Genomic DNA, 24,379 nt, shown 5'->3' with positions numbered 1-24,379 from the left:
CCACTGCAGGCTATTTAGGGACTTTTTGGCAAACTGTAACCTGACCATCCTTTTGAGGATAACTAGTGGTTTGCACCTTGCAGTGAAGCATTTGTAGTTCGGCTGGTGACATATTATGCAGATGGTAATCTCTGACACATTCACACTTACCTCCTGGAGAGTGTTCCTGATCTTTGGGACAGTTTTTTTTTTTTTTTTCTTAATTATGGTGAGCATTCTTCGGTCATCCACAGACAGGCAGACCTTAGCCTACCAGCCTATTTTACATTGCTGGGGTCACCAGTGCTTTTGAATGATGTTGATTTTGGCAAGCCTACATTTTTAGCTATGTTTCAGATTTATCAGCCTAATGAAGGCTTTCTTAACGTTCATTGACATCGCTTCCATCCTCATGTTGACAGACATCAACAGCAAATGCAAAGCCTAGAATCAATACTAGACATTGACACCTCTCCTATGCCCTCACAAATGATGTGACAAAAACATCTGTTAAGCCAATTGTCCCATTCCTTTTGGGTACCCTGAAATAGGGGAAGTATGCATAAAAGTGTTGTAATTTCTGAATGGTGAAACCAATATATACAAAATACCATCAAATAAAAGCTGATAATCTGTACTTTAATCTCACTTTAATTGTTTGATTTCAAATCCAAATCCAAGCTTTTGGATTGTAGAGCCAAAAAAAATGCTTCACTGTCCCATTACTTACGCAGGGCACTGTATATCGAATAAAAGATACAATGGAGGCCTACTGACAGGAACACTTTTCAACATGTGAAAGACTGACAATAGCAAAGCTTCTAACAGAATCATTGTTTTATACAGCCTCTTTCTTTTTGTCGATCGGCGAAAGCACTCGTTGAAGACAACAACTTAAAGAAAAGATTGGCACAAGTAAACTATTGCTTCTGTACTGAGGGAGAGCGACTTGCAGTCATAACACTATTTTCCTCTGATATAAAACCGAAGGACCTCTATGGACTACAAGAAGACAGAATAACTTTATTCATTGAGAGACCCGAATAAGACTACAAAGAACACGTCTGTTTGCTATTCCGCTGTAATTGGTGTATATTGTCATCAAAAGCGTTGGTATTGGAACACAATAAAAAGCCTATGAAAAGAAACTCTAAAGCACATTAAAACTGAATTACTTCTTGTATTAAGTGTGCTCAGGGTCATTCTGGTCACGATGCGCACACCTCTCCAAAAGCGCACGCGTCTCCAAAGGCGCACTTTTTACTTTCTAAAGGGAGATACATTGTTAGAGTTTTCACAAGAGGTGTACATATGGCATCCGGGTTGTAATTAAATGTTTTTAAGTTGTTTTTCTTTCTTAGAGAAGTTTCCCTTTTCTTCTTTATATGCAGCCTTTACGTGTCTGAACAAGAGGGGACGAATTCAATGGGTTCACCGCTAATTTGGAACAAATGGATGGCAACAATCTGGTCAGCGAGTTTTTAGACTTTGATTGCCCTCTCCAAACGTCCTTCAAACAAAAGCCGAATACGAAAATAAAGCCCCACCTGGTACCTCTGTTTGCTAAAATAATAATAAATAGATTTCGTTTAATAAATAATTACAACAGATTGTAAAGTGAAGGAGTAGAGGAAGTATTAATCAGGAGACTCGGGCAGGTATCACCTGCTCTCGAGCGTGCTCAGTTTATTGTTAAATATTGTTAAATCACTTTCGTACCAACTCTTTCCCGATATCTACCATTTCCACAGCAACTGGGCGCCTATGTTTGCCTTTACTTTGCATAACAAGCAGGACACTACACCACACTGATAAAAATCAAAGGGTAAGACTGACAGCTTCAAACTCGCACCTGTCCATGATATCCGAATATGGATTTGGCATCAATGATTATTTGTAAAGCGGTAATATTCCGTTTACTTTGGACTTTTCGTGCCTTTTATAACAGCAAGACAACATCTCCTATCTCACTGGTATATTTGTCCATTTTACTGAAAGCATATGGTTATCAGATGGCTCCCAAAATACATATTTAGATAGAAAGTTAAGGAGTGCTTTTGTGTTCCCTTGCAGGCAATCGAAAATTGTTCTGTTTGTGTAATGCCACACTCTCTTTCTCCCATTCACAGAATGGGGAACATATATCTTGATAATGAAGATACATTTGAAGTATGTATTACTTATCTAATTTATAAAAACAGAATGCGCAATTGACTTAATGGTGACAAGTGGTTATTTGGAGATGTCATAGCGCACATAAACACCCTCACATCAGAGCATAAATGTAGCTCTTATTGACAGTACAAAGAGAAAGACCCTTTGGTTTTTGTTATCCGTATTAATGATACGCATTTTTCTCGAATATCTAGCCTACATTTGTACGAAATGAAACCGTTTATCATTGTTGGTCAAGTTAAGTGCCACATAAATAGACTTGGCGCACGGCGTCCAAACACAGGTTCAAAAAAGAGGTTTGAATGATGTTTGAGATGTTAGGTGATAAGCTGATATTTATAAATAAGTAAAATTAGAGGACAGCTAAAGCACAATCATACAGCCCATAGCCCTTAATAAAGCAAGTCATAAAGCATGCATCATGTTCACCTTCAGCATAAGAATATGTGACAATTTGTGTACAATTTAGCCCAAGTTTGGATCAGAAGCTTAAAGGGGGTGTTGATTATATAAAATTGAAAATATTGCTAACCTCCACTCACGTATAAAAACACCACTATTCTAGTCAGGCTATTGCAGAGAACAGGCCTAGTTTTCGCTAGTCAATTACGTTTACCTGAGCCTACCACTTGTGATGATGAAAGATAATCAGCGCGGATTCAACTTGTGCCACCGTTCTTACCGTTCACACCTGTTGTGTGAGTGTTGAAGACGTACAGGTTTAGATGAAGCATTTCAAACTTTGATAAGCCCACACACCAACAAAATGGTCTTAAAAAACGTTAAAAAACGTTAAAACTTTATTATTTATTTATTTTTTGTTATTCATGATAGATAATAATTGATCATCACATCTGAAATATCATCAACAATTCTATCTTTTATGTGGGTATATGTTATATGTAGATATCCAGATATATAACTAGAATTATTTATTCAGATAACCATATTGATTAAACATTTGAAATGAGAAACTGTATAGGCTATCCCACTTGGATGAATGGATAGCCTACTGTATGGAGTCCTATCAAAATGCAACAGTTCCATTCTAATTAACATGCATCTTGATATCGGCCTATGTGTGTCTAATATAATGACCTCGTGAACCTGTGCCATACAATGTTTTATAGGCTACACAATAAGACAAAGTGACTGAAGAGAACACAGAAAGTACTGCGTAAAAGCTGATTGGTCACTTGGCAGGTGCAGTTGACCCAGGCGCACTCCATGCAGACAGATTAGATAAAGGGGACATAAACGGCAGAGGTGCGCATCAAGCCTCCATTGTTAGGTGCACATATACTCTACAGAACCTGGGGGCCGGCTGTCCCCAACATTGCGAGAAGACAGCGAGAAGAACATTGATTGAGCAAAGTGGAGCAAGGCGCGACTCCTTCTCACCCAATCTAAGATTCTTGTCACAAGTAAGTGTTGAACTTGTGCATCAGAGAGCAGAGGATATTTTTGGACATGAAATGTTTGTAATTGGCTAGCGCGTTTTGTGTTTTATCCAGGATGTCGCCCAAATTGCTGTGCGCCTCCCTTGAGCGTCATGTCATCAAAGACTCAGTGACGGCAGAAATACCTTATCCGACTTTAAGCAAAGCTTTGAAAGAGGTGGCGGGCAATATGTCGGGAGAAGAAATAACGATGACCAATGTCAGCAATTGCAGAAAATCATCGACACTCCTGGACGGTAATGTCAAAGCAATGAACGAACGAATCAAAACAAAAACAGAGTTGAAAATGTCCAGACAGAGGGTAAGTCGCAGAATGAAAGCTAATGACAGAGAACGGCATCGCATGCACGACCTCAACTCTGCACTGGAAGTCCTGAGAGGTGTTCTCCCTGCTCTGCCCGATGATGCCAAACTGACCAAAATCGAAACATTGCGGTTTGCACACAATTACATTTGGGCATTGACCGAGACTTTGCGCATGGCGGACCATTTTAATCAAATTCCTGATTACCTGCAGCATGAGGCATACTTACCTGTATCACAGGTTTGCATGGAACATAGGACAATTAGCAGTCCAACAAGTGTGTTCTCGGCTGAGTGGGATTCAGTATCAACTGCAGTCTGGCACGGGAATTCCACAGACATCTGGGTGGATTTGAACCCCGGTAACGATAATATTGAGATGAGTCAAACTGTTTTTACAATGGAGGAATCCAGCGTTTTCCCTATCGCCTTTTATCTCAATCAATAAACAATGAACGTCAACTGCTTTTATATGACCAAAGGTGGGTTGCCTAAGGGACCGTTTTGATTCAATGTCGCTTGAATTAAAACTTATTATTTTCTATTTGTTTCCATCTCCTCGCATTATTGCACTTTTGAAGGCGGAATAATTATATGAAGGGGAGAAATCAGTATGTGTTCTGTAAAATCCAAATTTTTAATGAATGTGAGCAGCTTGTATAAGCACGTTTTTACCTTACCATTAAACAAATGTAATTTGTATTTTGTTACATTTCTTATTCCTTCAATTTCGATGCATCTTACATGATTATTTACACTACAGTACAGATCTATGAGATTTACATTTTCTTCCCATTAGGCTTATTTAAATAGCACAAACGAGGTCCTGAAGAGGTTGACTTAATAATAATAACACAAATCAAGGAATTAACTAAACAATGGTTTAAGATAAAAAATATTTATTCAGACATAATAATTACAATGATATAGTATAGTAACAGCAGTGTCACTCTGAAGACCGAAATTGTAATTTCATGAAAATCTTTGGGATGCTTGTCATAATTTTGACTAGATAGTATGGATTATGATTCTGTATATATACAGTGCATTCGGAAAGTATTCAGACCCCTTCACTTTTTCCACATTTTGTTATGTTACAGCCTTATTCTAAAATGGATTCAATTAATTTTCCCTTTATCAATCTACCCACAATACCCCATAATGACAAAGCCAAAACAGGTTTTTAGAAATGTTTGCTAATTTATTAAAAATAAAAAACTGAAATATCACATTTACATAAGTATTCAGACCCTTTACTCAGTACTTTGTTGAAGCACCTTTGGCAGCGATTACAGCCTCAAGTATTCTTGGGTATGACGCTGCAAACTTGGCACACCTGTATTTGGGGACTTTATCCCATTCTTCTCTGCAGATCCTCTCAAGCTCTGTCAGGTTGGATGGGGAGCGTCTCTGCACAGCTATTTTCAGGTCTCTCCAGAGATGTTTGATTGGGTTCAAGTCTGGGCTCTGGATAGGCCACTCAAGGACATTCAGAGACTTGTCCCGAAGCCACTCCTGCATTGTCTTGGCCGTTGTCCTGTTGGAAGAACATTCGCCCCAGTCTGAGGTCCTGAGCGCTCTGGAGCAAGTTCTCATCAAGGATCTCTCTGTACTTTGCTCTGTTCATCTTTCCCTCGATCTTTGCCACTGAAAAACATCCCCACAGAATGATGCTGTCACCACCATGCTTCACTATAGGGATGGTATTGGCCAGGTGATGAGCTCTGCCTGGTTTCCTCCAGACATGACGCTTGGCATTCAGGCCAAAGAGTTCAATCTTGGTTTCATCAGACCAGAGAATCTTGTTTCTCATGGTCTGAGAGTCCTTTAGGTGCCTTTTGGCAAACTCCAAGTGGGCTGTCATGTGCTTTTTTACTGAGGAGTGGCTTCCGTCTGGCCACTCTACCATAAAGGCCTGAGATGGTTGTCCTTCTGGAAGGTTCACCCATCTCCATAGAGAAACTCTGGAGCTCTGTCTGAGTGACCATTGGGTTCTTGATCACCTCCCTGACGATGGCCCTTCTCTCCCTATTGCTCAGTTTGGCCGGGCGGACAGATCTAGGAAGAGTCTTGGTGGTTCCAAACTTCTTCCATTTAAGAATGATGGAGGCTACTGTGTTCTTGGGGACCTTCAAAACTGCAGAAATTTTTTTGTACCCTTCCCCAGATCTGTGCCTCGACACAATCCTGTCTCGGAGGTCTATGGACAATTCCTTCGACTTCATGGCCTGGTTTTTGCTCCGACATGCACTGTCAACTGTGGGACCTTATATAGACAGGTGTATGCTGTTCCAAATCATGTCCAATCAATTGAATTTACCACAGGTGGACTCCAATCAAGTCGTAGAAACATCTCAAGGATGATCAATGGAAACAGGATGCACCTGAGCTCAATTTCAAGTGTCATAGCAAAGGGTCTGAATACTTAGGTAAATGTGACATTTCAGTTTTTTATTTTTAATAAATTAGCAAACATTTCTAAAAACCTGTTTTGGCTTTGTCATTATGGGGTATTGTGTGTAGATTGATGAGGAAAAAAATGAATTGAATCCATTTTAGAATAAGGCTGTCACATAACAAAATGTGGAAAAAGTGAAGGAGTCTGAATACTTTCAGAACGCACTGTATATAGCCATCAGAATCTTTAATCCAACCACTGTCAATAAAACAAATCCAGAAGTACCCATGTCCCTTGCAATTTGTTGTTCAAATCAATCAATTTTGAACAAAAAAGTTTTGGTGAGAACAAAAGCAAATCAGTCAGAAATATTTATCTTATTGTTAAAATGTGAATGCTTTGGAATGTAATAGAAAAACAAGGAATAGAGTAAGTGGAACAGTTTATTGTCCTCTGGTGCGGGATTTCATTTGGATTCAGTTTGCAGAGAGTGGTTGAAACAAGTACAGGGTATGCCACCAATCCATAGCACTCTTTGGTCCCTACTTCTAAATGTTGACATATTATGTATGTGTAAAAAAAATTGTATCCAAGCATAATGCAATAGACCACATAGTCTGGTTATGAGTAGGCCTAGAATAAATGTAATGCTGGTGGAATGTCGTTGATGATTCTCATGGCATCCTGCATGGGGACACTATGGTAATGTGCAGCTTGAGGCAGAGTTCAACAGGAGCTCTATTTGGGGAATACAGTGACCACATCATAGCCCTCAGGTGGAGTGACTCGCTCACGTGCATGCTTCTCACAATAAATCTGGTCCTCCACGAAGAAATGTCCCTTCTGTTTCAGGTTAATCTCACAGTCTGAGCAGGTGTAGCACTCAGGGTGACGGAACTTGTCTCTCAGTTTGACAACCATGCCCCTATGAAGGGAAAAAGACACATGCTTATTAATGGTTGGGTCTAGTTAACCATCATCATATGCTATAATATATTTCCATATCAAAGATTCTGCTCTCACTTGCACACAATAACTATATATATCAGAGCCGTGATCAGGAAGGGCCTATGAACAAATAAAAAATACATGGTGTAACACCATGGTAACAGTCACATCCAGTGATACATTTTGTGAAAAATCTTATAACGGCAAGAAATAAGAATTGGCTCTACAGTCTGTTTCATTACAAAAAGTGTTCCTAAAAGCTGCTCAAATAGCATGTCTTCTTTTAACTCAAAATAGGTTTCATATTTTCACAAAAATAAATATGGGTTAGGGTTAGTTTCTCTCCAGACCCAATCGTAGGTTGAGGTCAGACAGTAGGCATGTCAAAGCACCCTTAGAGCGTCTCTAAAGTCTTAACACTTCATAATCAAGAGTTAGCAACCCTGCAAGTACACAGCTGTCAGCGGAATGCTCACAGCATGGCTGTAGATCAGCCAAGTCCACATGGACACAGCTATGGCATTCCATAAGAAACCACAAGGAGGAGACAAAGGCCAAAAGGCAAAATAGCACTTCGGGTTCTCATATACAAATGGATATTTCAACATTGTGTAGCAACTATTGAAAAAATGTACACCAATGCAACATTGACAACTGCTATTTTCAAGAATGCGTATAACTTCATCTTGTCATTGTGATTGGATCAGATATTTGATCACAGAACACATTTTAATACCAGATGTTAGCTGGAATTAAAAGTATGCCGCTATAAGAATTCAATTATATTGTGCCCTACATCCTAGCTAGCATGCTAATGCATATGGGATAGAGTATCATGAATGAAGTCATATGAAAAACTTACACAATCCCTGATCCACAATTGTCACATATGGGTAATTTGTCAGCATTTCCAAATGACGAGCCCACTTTCTTTGTGGGTGCTTTCACACTCCTGAACCCAGAGGGCTTGTCAGGGTCTACAATCAGGTGGAGAGACACAAATGATCATTGTTTGGAAAACATCTGTGAAATTCATATATCAAATGTTTTTTTCAGAAATGTTACTGATCTTATATGTTGTGTTTTGTATGTGTACTGCATTTAATATTATAAATTAGAATTACAATAAAATGTATAAATAAGTCTAAGATCATCCTGTACATTTCTACTAAAACTTCTTAAGTCAAATATCAACTGTGTTATTTGTGTAAATATGTACCGGACTCCAGAATCTCCTGCAGAACTTTAAATGAAGCAGACTGGCGAGGAGGCTCATCAGTATCTTGGTTTTCCTGCAGCATTTTGTAGACCTCAGAGTCTGCCGCTATTGGTGGACGATTAACTGTCTTTGAGGGATCTTGGCTGAAAAAGAAATGAACACACTTAAATTTATACTACTGCACAATACATACAGTGATTCATACAGTACACAGACCAAACCTGGACAAACAGATAGTAGAGCCTCTCGCATATTGCAATGTTCACTTGAGCCATACTTAACGAAAGTTTTTCAAACATATAAGTTTTAATGTAGTGCATGCAACAAAGTTGCAAACTGAAGAAGGATAACAGGCCTAGCTTACATGTTGCTGAGCTCATTAGTGGCAGCGATGGTTTTTATGTCATCCACGGCAGTGTTGAAGTCCTTGATGTTCTCAGAGGAGTACAGGCTAGCAGGATTGTTGTACTGATTGGTGACCACCTTGGAACCAGACATGGCAAATGGAAGAGCGCTCCTGTTGTGGGCGGAGCCTATGTGTTTCACATCCTGCAAGATGTACAGTAGCGAGGGAGTAAAGGATTCAAACTGATATCTGAAATGTAACCTTTCAAATACATACACTGTCATGACAAATGTATGTAAATACAGTGACATGCAAGCATATCATTGGAATATAAAGTGAACACGCAAAATATCTCAACATCTAGCTCATGCGCCATGCATGTGATATAATAATGAAGGCAAAACCACAAAAAAAACAAGGACTTTTGAAGTGAGTGGCTGTAGCAACAAATGGCTATGACAAAGACATGAACTGTGATAAACTGAAATGTATTACACTGCCTGATGAGTTAATTCTACTGTTTATTTGTTGGACGCTTACGTTTCTTTAGAAAATATTTTGTGACCAAAATGCACCAGATTTGTGACACATCCCTGCAACCCAGTCATACACTTCCTACATGAATTCACACTTTGGCCTCAGTTTTCCATTCAGTAGTCAGGAACTGGGTCTTACGTCAGAGCTTGGCTGATAAACTACGGTCTCCTAGGATATCTCCTGTTGGGAAGTAAACAATGACTTCATCGTTGGCAGTATCAAAACCCAAGCCTTTGTTTGTGTAATGGGAATATGAAAGGCTTCAGATACTGTATAGTTTCCTTTCTGTGTAATGGGATTTCCAGTAAAATCAAAATGACAGAGCTGGATCATACATGCAAGTCACATGTCCTAATGATATTGGTGTTAGTAAAGTAGACAGACACACCTTTGGCTCAGATGCAAGGTTCATCTTGTAGGCATTGGTCTTTCCTTCCTCAGATGAAAGTGGGGACCACATTTTACTCTCTGACCTAAAAAGACAGTCAGTCAGTTTGCAGACATGCAGTAAAGACACACTAAATATATCAAACATGAGTACTGAACTGATTTTCATCACATGTGTGTGTGTAGGACAGTAGTATCCTGCCATTGACTGATTGTTTTGTGTATGTGTGTGTGTGTGTGTGTGTGTGCCCGTGCATACAGTACATGTTTACGTTGGTGGTGGGGGGGTTGCCATACACAGCAGCACATCACATGTAAGAGCCTCTGCATTTTTTAGCTCACCTGAGGCTATGCAGGTACACAAAATACACAGCCCCTACCTCCCTCCACTGGAGGGCCTGGACTAAATGCACTTAAAAATCTAGTATTGACTGTTACTGACTGACTGTTATCTTTTTCTTCCTATCTGCGCTGCCACAGGCCTCTCCTAACAGGTCCACATAATTACCTTATTTAGCCCATATTTAATATTTAATATTTAATGCTGGTCTCTTAACTTCTACTTGCACTGCATTGCCTACTTTTTGCACCTTAACATACACACTGGTTTTTCAAAATAGTCCATATCTATTTAGCCCATATTTAGTATTTAATTTTTAGTATTTAATGCTGGTCTCCTGACCTATAATTGCACTGTCTTGCCTTACCTTTTTGCACCTCACCAAATCATACTTGAACTATCTTGTACCACAGGGTCAGTCCCTGCCCTGTCACCCTTATCATACAGCCTCAGCACATCAATGTGGACTTGTTTGTTACTTAGTATTTAGTATATTTTTCTCAGTATCTTTATTCTTATCTGTCTATAGCGTTCATATAGACTTCCTGTTTACAATCCTGCTTATGTTGTATGTTGTATGTGTATGTTATGTGTGATGTCTCTATGTCTTTAAGCTACTTGGAACCTGAATTTCCCCTAGGGATAAATAAAGTTTCTATCTATCTATCTATCTAAAAACAAAATGCTAGTGTCCTTCAGTACCTGTCGACAGAGAGGACCATTTCCTCTAAACAGCCCTTGATCTTGTTCTGTGCCTCCAGGTGGGTCATGCTTTCAGTGGGTTCTCCGTCAATGGCCAGGATCATATCCCCGATACAAAGATTGGCCTGGGCAGCTTTACTGCCTGGAGTGACCTAAAACAAACGTCATCATCTTCATCATTGGGGTACCACACTACTCATCTTCATCATTGGGGTACCACACTACTCATCTTCATCATTGGGGTACCACACTACTCATCATTATCACCAACACCCACCTGGTCTCCATTTCTATCTGGGACAAAACTGTTTTGTGTCAATAATGGTTTATTTTGTGGTAAACACAGGCACCATGCAGTCTCAGCAGAATTAGCAGCAGAGAAATAGGCCAGGTTGTGTTTAAGATGGCAAGACTGGAGACCTGCCTGAATGTTAAGGCTGTCCAAGTCAAGATGGGAGCTTGCATCACTCCAAAAGGTATGTAACCCTTTAGCATTAGCAATGTGCATAGATGGCTTCAGCGCAGTCAATCGTTTTTCCATGTATGGGTGGGTAGAGGATGTACAGTAGTGCACCACCTATGTAGGCTAATATGACACTTTCAGTGTCAGAAAGGGTGTGATGCCACTTTAGGCCTCTCTTTGCAAAGAATTGGCAACAGTACAGTATTTGTGCTCAAATGTGTATATTAGAGTTATGGCTAAGAGAGTAACATTGTTATACAAAAATTGGGTGGGAATGTTGGAGATTTAGAGAGGTTGAAATAGGCTGTGTGTATCTAGTATGCCACACATCAACCAATTCTACAATAGACTTGATGATTTACATAGAAACAGAGTAGGTCAAGTTATTCGCACTAACATAACAGTTACAGCAACAAAGTGTGGAGCTGTTCACCTGTGAATTATCGGGGGTTAGGAAATGCCTATATCCATATGGTTCTATTGAACCAGCTTTATCTGCTGTAGTCACTTTCCAATATCCCACAATGACATTTGATAATTCGTGGGGTAATTTACATGTACAACAGCGAGAACGTGCCAAATTCGCGGAAAGTTGTGAGCTTTGTGCAGTTGAAAGTTCCGCCACGGGACAAGGCCAGATGCGGTTGCAACAGATTACAAAGTGACAAATTCTGCACAACACTTACCCGTGAGATAGTCAAGGGTTGTTCGAAATCCTTCCCACCAACTAGGCGGAATCCCCAAGGTCCAGGACCTTGCACGACAACTCGTAGTGGCATAGCCCACTTCTAAATTCGCCGACTTCTGGTTGTAGAAGATCTTGAGAGCCTGTGTATAGAGTATCCTGCCAGAAATTACATATGCGGTAAAAGTGAACTTCGATGAGTGTGCAGGAGGATACTTTAAGTAAATGGGCGGTTCCTGTGACAAAGTTCAGCGAATAGTTGTTGTAGTTTCAACGCTGATAAGAGCGATTTCCTATGTTTGTTTTAGGGATGTACCGTTACGTCACTGTATTATATGCAAGCTTACCATTTATGGTAGAGCCATATCCCAGGAAGTGGAATGTGCCGCTCCCAAAACCGAAATTCCTGCCATTCACTGAGATCAGCCGACAAACTGAAACATGTCCCCCTCCATGTGTACTGGCCTATGTTCAGTTCTAGACTTGTGCATTACATTGCAAAACTAATTGCATTTGTAAATTGATTGACGTATGCTTGGGCATCTGCCCTACTTGCAGGATCTTCCTGTCCAGAAATTATATTGTGCCACTGTCAGAAATATTTTCTGAAATTTCAAATAACACAATATACTCACTGATTATAATGAGTATGACCATATACCTCAATGAGAGTTTAATGATTACCTTATGATAACAACATGGATTACTTGAATGTTTATGTTTTCGTTGTCAGATAGACTGTACAAAATTGTGACTTCAAATGTTATGTGGTTCTCATAGAATGCCATTCCTTAGCCATTCCTTACAAATGGTATATAAATTAAAGCAGCAAGCAGCAATTAACTGGGTGTATGGCTCATGGCAAGGTTAAGGGATCAAATGGCTGTCTAAGAATGTTCAATGGAGAGCCTTGGAGATGTGACCATGATGATGAAGTCATTGCCTAATATTCTGAAAGTTGTTCCTAATAAAAAAGTAGGCAGAGAAAATGTATGTTCCAAGTTTCATAATGATAGTGCCAAGCGTCTGCATTTATATAATAGAGCAGACCCACATGCCCAACAGTATGACCAATCATGACCATGTTTAAGACATTGGCTAAGACTGTACCCCAGGGAATGTGTACCACATGTTTGGTGATGCACATCAAAAGATATAGTATATACAGTCACCGAACACTTTATTAGGAACACCTGTACACCTTCTCATGGTGGAGGTGGTGTAATGGTGTGGGAATGTTTTCTTGGCACACTTTGGGCCCGTTAATACCAATCAATCATCGCTTGAATGCCACAGCCATGATAATGCACCATGTCACAAAGCAAAAGTCGTCTCAAACTGGTTTCATCAACATGAAAATAAGTTCAGTGTTCTTCAGTGGCCTTCCCAGTCACCAGATCTGAATCCAATAGAACACCTTTGAGATGTGGTAGAACGGGAGATTCACAACTTGAAAGCGGACCTGAAAAGGAATGCAGGAATTGTGTGATGCAATCATGTCATCATGGACCAGAATCTCAAAGGAATGTTTTCAACATCTTGTGGAATCAATGCCACAAAGAATTGAGGCTGTTTTGAGAGCAAAGGGAGGCCCTACCCAGTATTAGTATAGTGTTCCCAATAAAGTGTTCAGTGAGTGTATATGGCATTTATGGCGCCCCCTTTTGGTTGATTTGCATGTAGCTTTTGGAGTATGATCCTGAGAACATAATGGACCTGTGAACCAAGTGTCATGTTGATAGTATTAATTGTCTTTGACTTATAACCATTTATGTGTAACCTATAAGTAAGCACGCACACACACACACACACACACACACACACACACACACACACACACACACACACACACACACACACACACACACACAAACACACAAGAATGTCTAGAATGCAGCCACCCCAGTCATAGTTTTTACAAATTAAAGCAGTAGACTTTATGCATTTGACAACTATTTCCCACTGTCGCTTTATTTATTTGCTACCCTCTGCAAAGCATTGCAATAAGGCAAAACCTCCATTGGAACAGTTGTACAACCACAACTTCTATCATGTAGCACATGATGGATACATTGGCAAAGTTGAGCATGCATGTTATTATGACAATATAACTTCTGAGTGTCTGTGGTTTATGATGCTGTGATCTTCACTTATATCACTCAGGAATTTAATTGGGAGTTTGTCTGTGGTTTAACTATCTCCAAACATGGTTGCAGTTCTATTGTTGTTTTAATCACAAATCTGTTGAATTCCCACTGTATTCTGTCTCCCACATCATATTTGTTGATTGAAAATATGACAATATTACAAAACATTGCCAACTCAGGTTGTAAAATGCATTCCCTAAAGTGTGTACTATACAGTATGTTCGTGAGTTTTATGCATGTGTATCTGTGAATATAGGACTAGGAGTTTAGATAAGTAGCCAAATGATGGTGCTGTTTTTCAGAGAGGGAGTTTTTCTTCCTTTTTGTTTCAGTTAAATCTTTTACTGGAAACAAATACATCTGGTAGGCCAACTTCAAATGCTTTATATAGTTTATTAAATATTGCATAATACCAAAATCACAGCAGTAAATAGAGTTGTCTTCATTTTAATATTGTCATTGTAACAGCACCGCAAATAGAAGCAAACAAACCAAACCTGTTACAGGTTGTGCATCTCGGAAAACTAAAGAACACATACTTATGATTATTAATCATATATTTGAAGCATTGTGTCACACTTTAGTCTAGGTACTGGTACAGTAACTGACAAGTTCTTAGTTAATGTTCTTCTCCCATCACAACGACTAGAACAAAAGGGAAAACAATACTAATATCCTTAAATATGACATGGATACATTTCTGTGATAATCAATAGAAGCAAATGAAAATGAGGCACAATTTGCATCTGACATAAGGCATTACGATCCTCACAAAATGGCAGCGTAACGTTACTTCATATGCATCAAACTGTCTGTGCTCAATAACTCTTCACTCTGTGCTTTGCCAAAATCCTTCAGGTAAATAAACTGGAGCAATTGATAGAGCTTCATGTGACTTTTCCATCACTTCAATTCTATTCTTTTATTTTACATATGTACAATCTTTCTTATGCCAGGCTGTTCAATGGTTTACATATGAATTCAAGCTGAACGCACTGATCATGTTTACATGTGTGTATGCAGTACTCCACATTCATACATTCATACATCCTGCGATGTTTAATGGAGCACATTCTCACTTCAACATTCTATTCTGACTTGTGAGGCCTAGATAGCCCATTTGAGGCTACCAAAACAACCAATCGCTTTTTGTCAGTCTATCATGGAAGTCTGAAATGGAACAGATACTTCCTTATTAAATTGTCTCTGGACCTTGTTACGTCAGACTACTTCTGATGTCATTCTCTTTGTCTTTGTGTCTCTTTGAGATGGGTAGTAAAAGTGTTAGTATAAGCATGGGGTAGCTCACTACTGAGTTGCACACACTTATATCAGAAACACAAGTCATGGCAGTTATGTACAGCAGACCACAGGGAGAAATATTGAGCTTCACAAAGAATTGAATGGCCATACTGTACTACACCTCATCAATGCCGGAAAATACTTGATAGTCATATACATGATATAGAGACATACTCACACAACATTTGTCACTGGAACCAGAGCTGATGTTGACAGAGCATTAATTGTATTACTGAGAGATTAATAAATAATCTAAGTTGCACTGTGTTGATGAATAGATTTTAGCCACTTAGCTTCAAATCATAACCCAGTCCGATCAATGTTAATCATCACTGCAGTTCTGTAGCTGATCTCTAGATATTATTTTTTGTTGATACAGTAAATACTGTACTAGTAGGTTACATACTGCAATTCTATTTTTCAAATACACATTTCTCAAGATACCTTTTTGTCTTTTGAAACCATCCTGACACTAAGTATCCAGACTTAACATCAAGATGAGTGTCACTCATGTTCCTGAGGATTCCTCTGAAGAACACATAGCAGTGAATGACAAAGATGAGGAAATTGATAAGAGCTACACAACATAAGGTATCAGTTCAATCTGCATGTTTTCAGGACATGACATATCGTGATATGGTATTATGGGATCTGATGAAGACTTCTTTCCTCACAGAAAAACTGGTTTAATGCTTTGATCATAAAATTGAAGAAATCTATTTCCTGGCGGAAACAATCCAGTTCAGAGATCATACTCATAATGGCTTATTGAGGAATGCTTTTCTGGTTCAGCCTCAAAATAATGTAATAAACATTGATACATTAATACTGTTTCATGCTCGAAATTAGTTGATCATTCTCAGATTTCATGTTGCATGCTGTTCTGACGCTACCTTAATACTTTGCATCATGATAAATCAGAGGACTATGACCCTACAAGGGAACCACATTGTACATGTAATTTGTTGCTATGTATGTAAGCCTATCTAATAGGCTTTCATGTTTCTGCGCATACTGATGAGACTGGGATGTGTTTGTGCAATATCATTTTGACAGTAAGCACAGTTTTGCCCTCATAATAACTTCATAGATTGACATGAACTGTTACTCATAACTGTTAATTTTTAAGATGAAATTGGTTTTGTGGGAAATAAAAAGATCAACAGTAGATTGATTAGTCTACAATTACAGTCCAAAAATGACCACACCAGAAGTAATTGCTTTAAAAAGAGTAGCATATCATGCCATAGAGCCAGTCAAGCTTAGACAGCCGTCTACCACCAGCTACCTTACAGGTATCACAAAAGATCAAACAGCTAATGTTACCTCTAATTTTAAGATAGAGATATGACATACAAGATGTCAAGAAATATGACATACAAGGTGACAGAAAGATATTTTCGATAAGAGATGATGTTCCTATACACGCACATGCATCACACACGCATGCATACACACCCGGACAAATGTCTTTCTGATAGCATTCATACCATTAACAGACATTAAGCTTAGCAAACTTGTTTGAGCATTTTAAGTTATTTCAGTCAACTCGGTTTGACCCCTCACTATGGGACATGCACTCTTGTGTACCTTTCGCTGAAGACCCCTATTCAATCACGCCTGGTACAGGCCAGTGATGCTTGCAAGTGATAGCTCTGCCTATCACCCATCCCGATAACGGGACACAGCAAGCACGCCATTTCATCCTTTCAACCCTTCACTCGCTAACTGTCTGAAGCGTACTGTAGTAGTATTCTTATCCTTAATTTAACTGTTCTAACAAGAATCCTATGACACCTTGTTCTGCGAGCTATGCACTCTGCTAGATGGAGCTAGGATGGAGGGTCAGGTACATGGAGGTTGTCATTTCTTCAGAGTACGTCATCGATAGCGAGATGGGAAGCGCCATACCATATCTAGAGGCAGCAGGTACGGGAACCTGGAGGACTCTGTCGGTTCCCAGTGTACAAAAGCACACTGTCCTTACCAGGCAGCATTGCTCAGGCCCCCTTAGGATGGGCTTGCACCTACACCGCACAGGGCAGAGGTCTTTAAGAGTTCCTGTAATAAAAACACAAAAACTCCACCCCAAGCCCAATGGGCACGTGAGTGACCTGTCCCCTCCAGGGTTGATTTTTGTGCTCACGGACCTGGTTGCTGGGCCACCACTGCAGGCCTCACCTACTCCTCTTCAGGAGAGCAGGGTTACCTGTCACTCCATTCGGAGCAGTGGCACGCGTGATCAGTCTCCCCCTGAATCCACTACATGGTGTCACAGGGCTACAGACCTGTGCAGCTTGCAGGTCTGCCCCCTGCCTTCGTGGGGGTGGTGCAATCAGTTGCACTCTGGGACGTGACTCAAATCCTTCAGGAGGAAATATCCTCTCTGTTGGTCAAGGGCGTGATCTGAGTGGTTCTGGTGGCAGAATCCCAACTAGGGTTCTATAGCTGGTACTTTGTGGTTCCAAAGAAAAGGGGGTACACACCCCATACTGGACCTATGGTGCCTCAACAGCCATTGGTCACCCGGGCAACTGGTTCACAACAGTCGATCTCAAAGATGTGTATTTCCACATTCGTTCATCAAGCACAGAGATGGCTTCTCAGATTAGCCCACTAGGGAGTATTTTATGAGTATCAGACTCTGTCCTTCTGTCTGTCCCTGGCCCCAAAGACATTCACAAAGTGCGTTGAAGCCGTCATTGTTGAAGCGTTCTGGGGAGAGGCATTTGGATCTTAAAGTATATTGGCGATGACGATTGGTTCATATGCACAGACTCCAAGGTGTAGGCAGCAGAGCACATAGCGATACTGCTGTCACATCTGTTTGACCTAGGCTTCCAGATGAATCATGCCAAAAGTTTGCTCATTCCCAGCCAAACGGTGACCTTCGTAGGTCTTACCATGGTCTTACCATGGTCTCATTCAGAGCTTCCCTCACCCCAATCAGACAGCCTTGAACAGGTGTCTGCAGGTGTTCCACCCAGCTACATGGGTTTTGTACCATACTAGCTTGAGGCTCTTGGGTCTAATGGCTTCATTGATTGTGGTCGTTCAGCTTGGCCTCCTCCACATATGAGACTTCTAACGGTGGGTGTCTTCACTCACCTAGATCCGTCTCATAATCGACAACCACGTGTCACTTCAGGGATGGGGAGCATTACACAATGGATGCTCGGTCAGTGGCGTTTGGTCAGATCGTTTCTTAAGTGGTTTGGAGACACTACAGCATGGCAACCGTAGATCTGTTTGCATTGCAAGAAAACGGGCAATGTCCGTTATTCTTTGCGATCACAGATCACCGCATGCTAGGCACAGACACTTTCATCCATCAGTGGCCATGCGTGCTCCATGTAAGCCTCCCACACTCACGATTCGTCCCTACTCCTGATAGCCCCGAATTGACCTTCTGTCCAGTGCACGCTGCGCATTTACATGGACGGGACGGCGTCATTCAGGATTTGTGATCAGTTGTTCGTCTGCTTTGTGAACCCTGCCAGAGGTGTCAACACAGCGCCTCTCCCATTGGATTGTGGGGGCCGTTGTTGAGGCGTACAGTTCTAGGGGATTGCAGCCCCCTGATTGCATACCATTAGCTCTGGTTTGGAAACTACATTTCCAGTTCAGACCAGGCAACTGGAGCGTTTTGCAGTGTCCCATAGTGAGGGGTCAAACAAATGGTTCACAGGTTCTGTGAAGGAGATGAGGAAGACCCCTCACCTCATTGCCCTCTCGCGCTGAGTTTGTGAAGAGTGGTTTGCTGGATGAAATGGTCCGCTTTAAAAAATAAAATAGTACGAACGTTGGATAGAGAACAGAAGCAATACTAAAATGGCATTGGAAGCTTTTGGACTACACTGAGGTAAGATAATGTTCTGCTGTTTTATGAAGACAAAAGCCGACACTGACTGTACAGTACATTGTCACAAATTCCTAGCTTTCAGTGCATTTTGATTTCCCAAAAGAGAGCAAAAACCAAGCCATTCCTCAATGATTCAAAACAAAGCAGGCCTATGAATTCAGTTCTCAAAGCCTTTGGGTTCACTTTGAGGTCAATAGGTTTTTAAAATTCAAACCAAGGAATATGGTCAGTTGAACACTTCTCCAAGAATGTGCCATTACATACTAATAATTGCATGGTATGTCCCAACAAATACAGTACAACTGGATACTGGGTTTCCCTAGGAAAAACATTAGTCTTTAAAGGGCTTAACATAAGTTTCAAAATTCAAATGCCTGTATCTGCATTCAAAATTAATAAAAAGTACTTTTTCAAAAAGGTCCTGAAAGGTAGCTGATGAAAAACAGCTCAAATCCCCTACTGCATCAACACATATAAACCATCCTATTCCATCAGAAGTCATAAGATCTACTCTCTGTTCCATAAAATGCTCTACTGCTGACCCCCATAGTCTATCATGTGCTTCACAAACACTTGCATACTGTAGTTAACAATTAGAATGACACACCAAATGCTACTATACTGTATATACAATATTATAGTGTATGCTGACATTTTAGGAGGAGTTTTTACTCAAGTTTCTACTATCTGAATTTTATCAATTCTGCCAGGTATTGTAGGATGTAGTAAAGGTATACACCACACAAAAGTTTGGGCAGTGAGTCAACAGCTGTCTCTGTCTTCACCTCATGCACATTAACATACCTCAAACCAAACTAATCACTTACCCAGACAATGTATTCACCTGGCTTAATGACTATCATAATTAAACAGTCAAGCGCAATAGCAGTGATTTCCCAAACTCAACAGGCAACCAAGGGTTAGAGCTAGATTCTTCTCAGAATATACATTTTTACAGTTTACAAGTTGATCTCCTTCACATAATTCCCAGGAAAAGTGCCAAACTGTTTTGTCCTCTTTGAGGTACCTGTGAACAAAAAGAAACACAATAATTGTAAGTCTATGAGGGACCAGATATTGCAATCAAACAACAAACAATACTCATAATTCTGGTATTTTGTAATAACACTTCTAACGATAAAATATACTTTATGCATTTCAATATCTAACAAAACAAATTAAGTTTGAAGTTTTCCCAATGTGAGTAAGACACACATTTCAGTTTTTATGGATGGATGTGACACAGAGACTATGACTACTCTGTATCTTTGGGGAATCTATACTGAGCTCCATGTCACATACCAACAAACCAGCCGTCATCACACTTCTCCATGACGCTGACAAGATCTCCCTCCTGAAGCTCCAGCTCATCCTCATTTTGTGGCACGTAGCTGTACAAAGCCTGGAAACTATAGCATACAGAAACCCTAATGTCAGAAATGCAACCATTAAAAGGCTAGAGGCCCCATAAAGACACAATAATAATTGTGTATAGCTATCATAATAGCTATAACTACACAGAACCTATTTTCTACACAGAAAATATTAACAGGAACAGTTCCAACTGTTTGAATGGACAGATAAACAGACCCAGCATCAGGGTTAAAAAATAAAAAATAACTGATAATCTAGTGTGTTGATGATCTGGAGCCTTGAAGCCTTTGATCTTATAAGTAGTATGGTATCCAGTATATTCAGAGCTGAGACTAGACAGTCCTACTCACATTCCACAGCTGAGACGGCTCGGCTCCGGGCTGCTGCTGTGGGACTGAGGTTGCTGGGAAATGATGAGAGATTGTTTACTGGGGTGGGGGGGCAGTCTGTGGACAGAGTCATGAGGGTGGGAGAGGGTGCTGCAGTACCTCACCGAGGTCTCTGCTATATTCATGATCTCATTACAGACCGCCTCCTAGTAGGGGCAGCCAGAGAAAGCCCACCAAGAATTCCCAGTCAGCCCAGAAGAAAGATAGATGGATTTGGGGACAGGACAGGGGCAGGGAGTTAGAAGACGGACAGGAAGGATGTCCAGTAAGTAGCAAGGGAGGGGTCCATTAAAAACCAGGAAAGTCGTGAAAACCAAGAGAGATGGTGGTGGAGTCCAGGGGTAAGCATGAAAGAGCAAGACACCAGAGTGAGTGCATGTAGACTGAACAGTCATAATGAAAGAGCACATGCACAGTCAGTGGCAAGGCAAAGATGACAGTGATGTCATGCATATTAAAACAGGGCTGTTTTATTAATCTTAATTGAAGTGTCCCTCACATAAACATCAGGATGCAGCAGACTCAAGCTGAGAAATGTGTTATATGATCTAAGTTAATTGCGTGATAAGTTAAAGGAAGTGACCACCTAGCTCTAACCCATAAACATCAGACATCATATTAATTTTCAAATAGTATCATCACCCACAACTGGGTGATGATACATACGTCATACATGCATGTAAAGCTCCAACACCTTACCGCAAAGTTTGCATTGTTGTTGTCCTGGATGTCGAACAACATGACAGGGCTTCTGGAGGTCCGTCCATGGTAGTCGCTCTCATTCTTCGCCAGCTGAGAGGAAAATAACACCCATTAGCCTCTGCATCACAAATATGAGCCGTGTTTGGAGGATGCAACTCATTTCCAACAGGGTGCTGAAAACACAATCCTAGTTCAGTGGCAGACAACTCACACTCTGTGTGGGCTAAACAACTCCATTGACATATGTACAAAGTAGTTATTTCCTAGAGGAACAGTTAATGTCCTTAATGTTAGATTAAGAAAAATTCACAACATTGGATATTGTCCCCGAAACAACTGTGATCCTCAGATAGTAACCGAATAGGTACCTCTCTCGCAGTATTTCAAAACGTGATATGAGAGTCAAGAGTATGCAATCTACTGAATAACTCAAAGCATTTTGACATAATACTCTACGTGAATACTCTAAGTGAAATACTCTAATCTACCTAATCTCTCAATGCAAGTCATGCAGGATCATGTAGTTTTCATTCAGTCTGACAGATACATTGGTATACCACTGAAATCTTAAATTCTACTCTCAAACACTTGCATGTTAGTAGTGCACACACCAAAACATGCAGACTTGCAGGCACTTGTATAGGGAATAGGTATGACTATGTCTTCTGACTGCACCAGTTAAGTACTGCCTTGGAAGAAGGTCAACTTTAGGTCAAGATTGGTTAGTAATGTCTATTACTCAACTGTCTATTACACATGTATCGGAGGCAACTAATAGCAGTATCCAATTGTGGCCCAGAACCCTGTTCCAGAGTGAACCTGAGATGCGACACTGCACACCATGCAGAAGATACCTCTGCAGAGCTATTTCGCCAGCTGCCCAGGGCTTCACGGCCACTGCCCCTTTCTCCCTCTGCCCCCTCCCCCTCCGTCAACTCCCTCTCCAGGATGCTCAGGGGGCTGACCCCGGTCAGCCAGCCCTCCAGCCCCGCGCAGGGGCTCAGGCTGCGGGACAGACGGGGGGAGGGAGGGGAGAGCAGAAAGTCCTCCCCCTGGGGTGGGGTGAAGGTGAGAAAGGGAGTGGCTGAGCTGGGGCGGGGTGGGTAGGGTGGGGGCAGGGGGGAGGCAGAAGGCGAGGCCATGGGGGAGATATAGTAGGGGCTGCCAGTAATAGGGGGCACAGGGCTGGCAGAGAGGGATGGAGGCAGGTACTCGCCCCAGCGGTAGGTCACAGTGGGGAGGGGAGGTAGAGGAGGAGTGGGGGCTGCAGGGAGGCTGGCTCCCCCTACAGTCAGGGAGATCCACTCAGAGGAGATGGCATGGACCTCAGGAGACACAGAACGGCGAGGAGAGTGAGGGAGGGGGAGAGGGGATGTGGTGAGCCGATTACGATTCAGCTTTTAGATCAACATGACCATCAAGAGAGAAAGAAAGAGAGAGAGAGAGAGGGAGGAGGATCAGGGACAGAAACGGAAAGGAAAGATGAAACATTAACCACTGGTATGAACACAAATAATGAAGATAAAATAGATAGTGGGACACCAAAACAAACTGAAAAGAGTATTTTGTTGTACTGGTGACTCTGTGGATGGGTGTCCTTACCTGAGGGGAGGCGTTGGTGCTGCGTTGAGGTGATGGGCTGATAGGAGGGTCTGGGTAATCCAATCCATTTTTGACTCGAGGTCGTTTGTGCACCTCTATGTAGGTGACAGGGAAGATGCCTTGGCGATTACTGCCAGAGACTTTGCCCTCATACCAGTTCTCATCAACTCTACGAATCAAGGTGATCCTTTCTCCCTATGCACACACATCATTACCACATTAGCTCATAGTGTGATCACACACTTTGTGCATGATCAGTGTGACATTACTGTACATCTGGGGTGTCAAAGATACAGCCCACAGGTGATTTGCGCAACCTCCCCCCATTCTTTTTTTTTTTTTAAAGATAAATTGAAATTGGAAGATAGCAAATAAGTTCTATCAGAAAGCATTGCTTTATTTTTTAAATTTAATTGTTTAATCCCTACCACCCCCTCCCCTGATTGGAGGACATGAACCAAACAAGTTTGGCTCTTACTTACAACTATTTATTGTAAGGTACATGTAGAAATACACAAATATACACTATATATCTGTCTATAGTTTCTTATTATTGTATGTAATGGACTTATAATGGATATATTGGTTAATTAATTATTAATTCTATTTTTGTTCCAACCTTCAGATGCCCACAGATGAACCAATCTTGCGGCCCGTGACCAAAACGAGTTTGACACCCCTGCTGTACATACACCATTTGCAAATACAATACAGTATTAGCATGCACAACCTTTCAGCTAACAATACTGTACTTCCTGTGTATAAAACTATGATGTTTCTGGTGCAATACTTTGTCATTTCCATCTGACTTGTAAAGAAGCGGAACAAGTGTTGGACCCTCTCACTTCCCTCAAAACCCTGTTCTCTGTTTTTACCTTTCTGAAGGACATCTCCACCACTGTGTCGCCAGTGAAGTTGAAGCGGGCTATGGCCTCTCCATACTCCAGCACCTGCACAGGGGCACTCTTCTTTGGCTGTGCCTTCTCTGTGGGTGGTAGGAGCTGGGAAAGCAGACAAACAACACCAACAACAACCCATCAGTCAATGATAGTTATCAAG

General features: G+C 41.0%; 2 protein-coding genes and 1 long non-coding RNA gene across 3 annotated transcripts in view; 1 reads left to right on the top strand and 2 right to left on the bottom strand.

The window, feature by feature from the left end:
* Positions 1-4,799: 4,799 nt before the first annotated feature.
* Positions 4,800-12,211, bottom strand: pdlim1 (PDZ and LIM domain 1 (elfin)). Its single transcript, XM_083695890.1, has 7 exons — positions 11,944-12,211; positions 10,795-10,946; positions 9,754-9,838; positions 8,847-9,031; positions 8,483-8,625; positions 8,126-8,240; positions 4,800-7,240 (listed from the first exon to the last, which is right to left on the bottom strand). Exons 1-7 carry the CDS (start codon positions 12,034-12,036, stop codon positions 7,054-7,056), a joined length of 960 nt encoding a protein of 319 aa, XP_083552016.1. The 5' UTR covers positions 12,037-12,211; the 3' UTR covers positions 4,800-7,053.
* Positions 11,187-24,342, top strand: LOC310823143. The gene is made up of 4 exons (XR_014554918.1): positions 11,187-11,270; positions 23,424-23,501; positions 23,946-24,004; positions 24,206-24,342. It is a non-coding gene; the product is annotated as an uncharacterized lncRNA (long non-coding RNA).
* The window catches only part of sorbs1 (sorbin and SH3 domain containing 1), a 31,388-nt gene continuing 26,885 nt past the window's right edge, over positions 19,877-24,379 (bottom strand). The window contains exons 19-25 of the mRNA XM_083695889.1: positions 24,196-24,321; positions 23,321-23,515; positions 22,573-23,115; positions 21,716-21,808; positions 20,978-21,030; positions 20,556-20,662; positions 19,877-20,280 (exon numbers count right to left, since the gene is read on the bottom strand). Of these exons, the coding sequence (XP_083552015.1) occupies positions 20,213-20,280; positions 20,556-20,662; positions 20,978-21,030; positions 21,716-21,808; positions 22,573-23,115; positions 23,321-23,515; positions 24,196-24,321 (1,185 nt within the window). The 3' untranslated portion in view covers positions 19,877-20,212. The remainder of the gene's footprint in view (positions 20,281-20,555; positions 20,663-20,977; positions 21,031-21,715; positions 21,809-22,572; positions 23,116-23,320; positions 23,516-24,195; positions 24,322-24,379) is intronic.

The sequence above is a fragment of the Argentina silus genome, assembly GCF_951799395.1.
Source record: "Argentina silus genome assembly, chromosome: X".
NCBI classification, from domain to species: domain Eukaryota; kingdom Metazoa; phylum Chordata; class Actinopteri; order Argentiniformes; family Argentinidae; genus Argentina; species Argentina silus.
The sequence above is the reverse complement of the archived record's forward strand: the minus strand, read 5'-3'. Positions and strand labels throughout refer to the sequence as shown.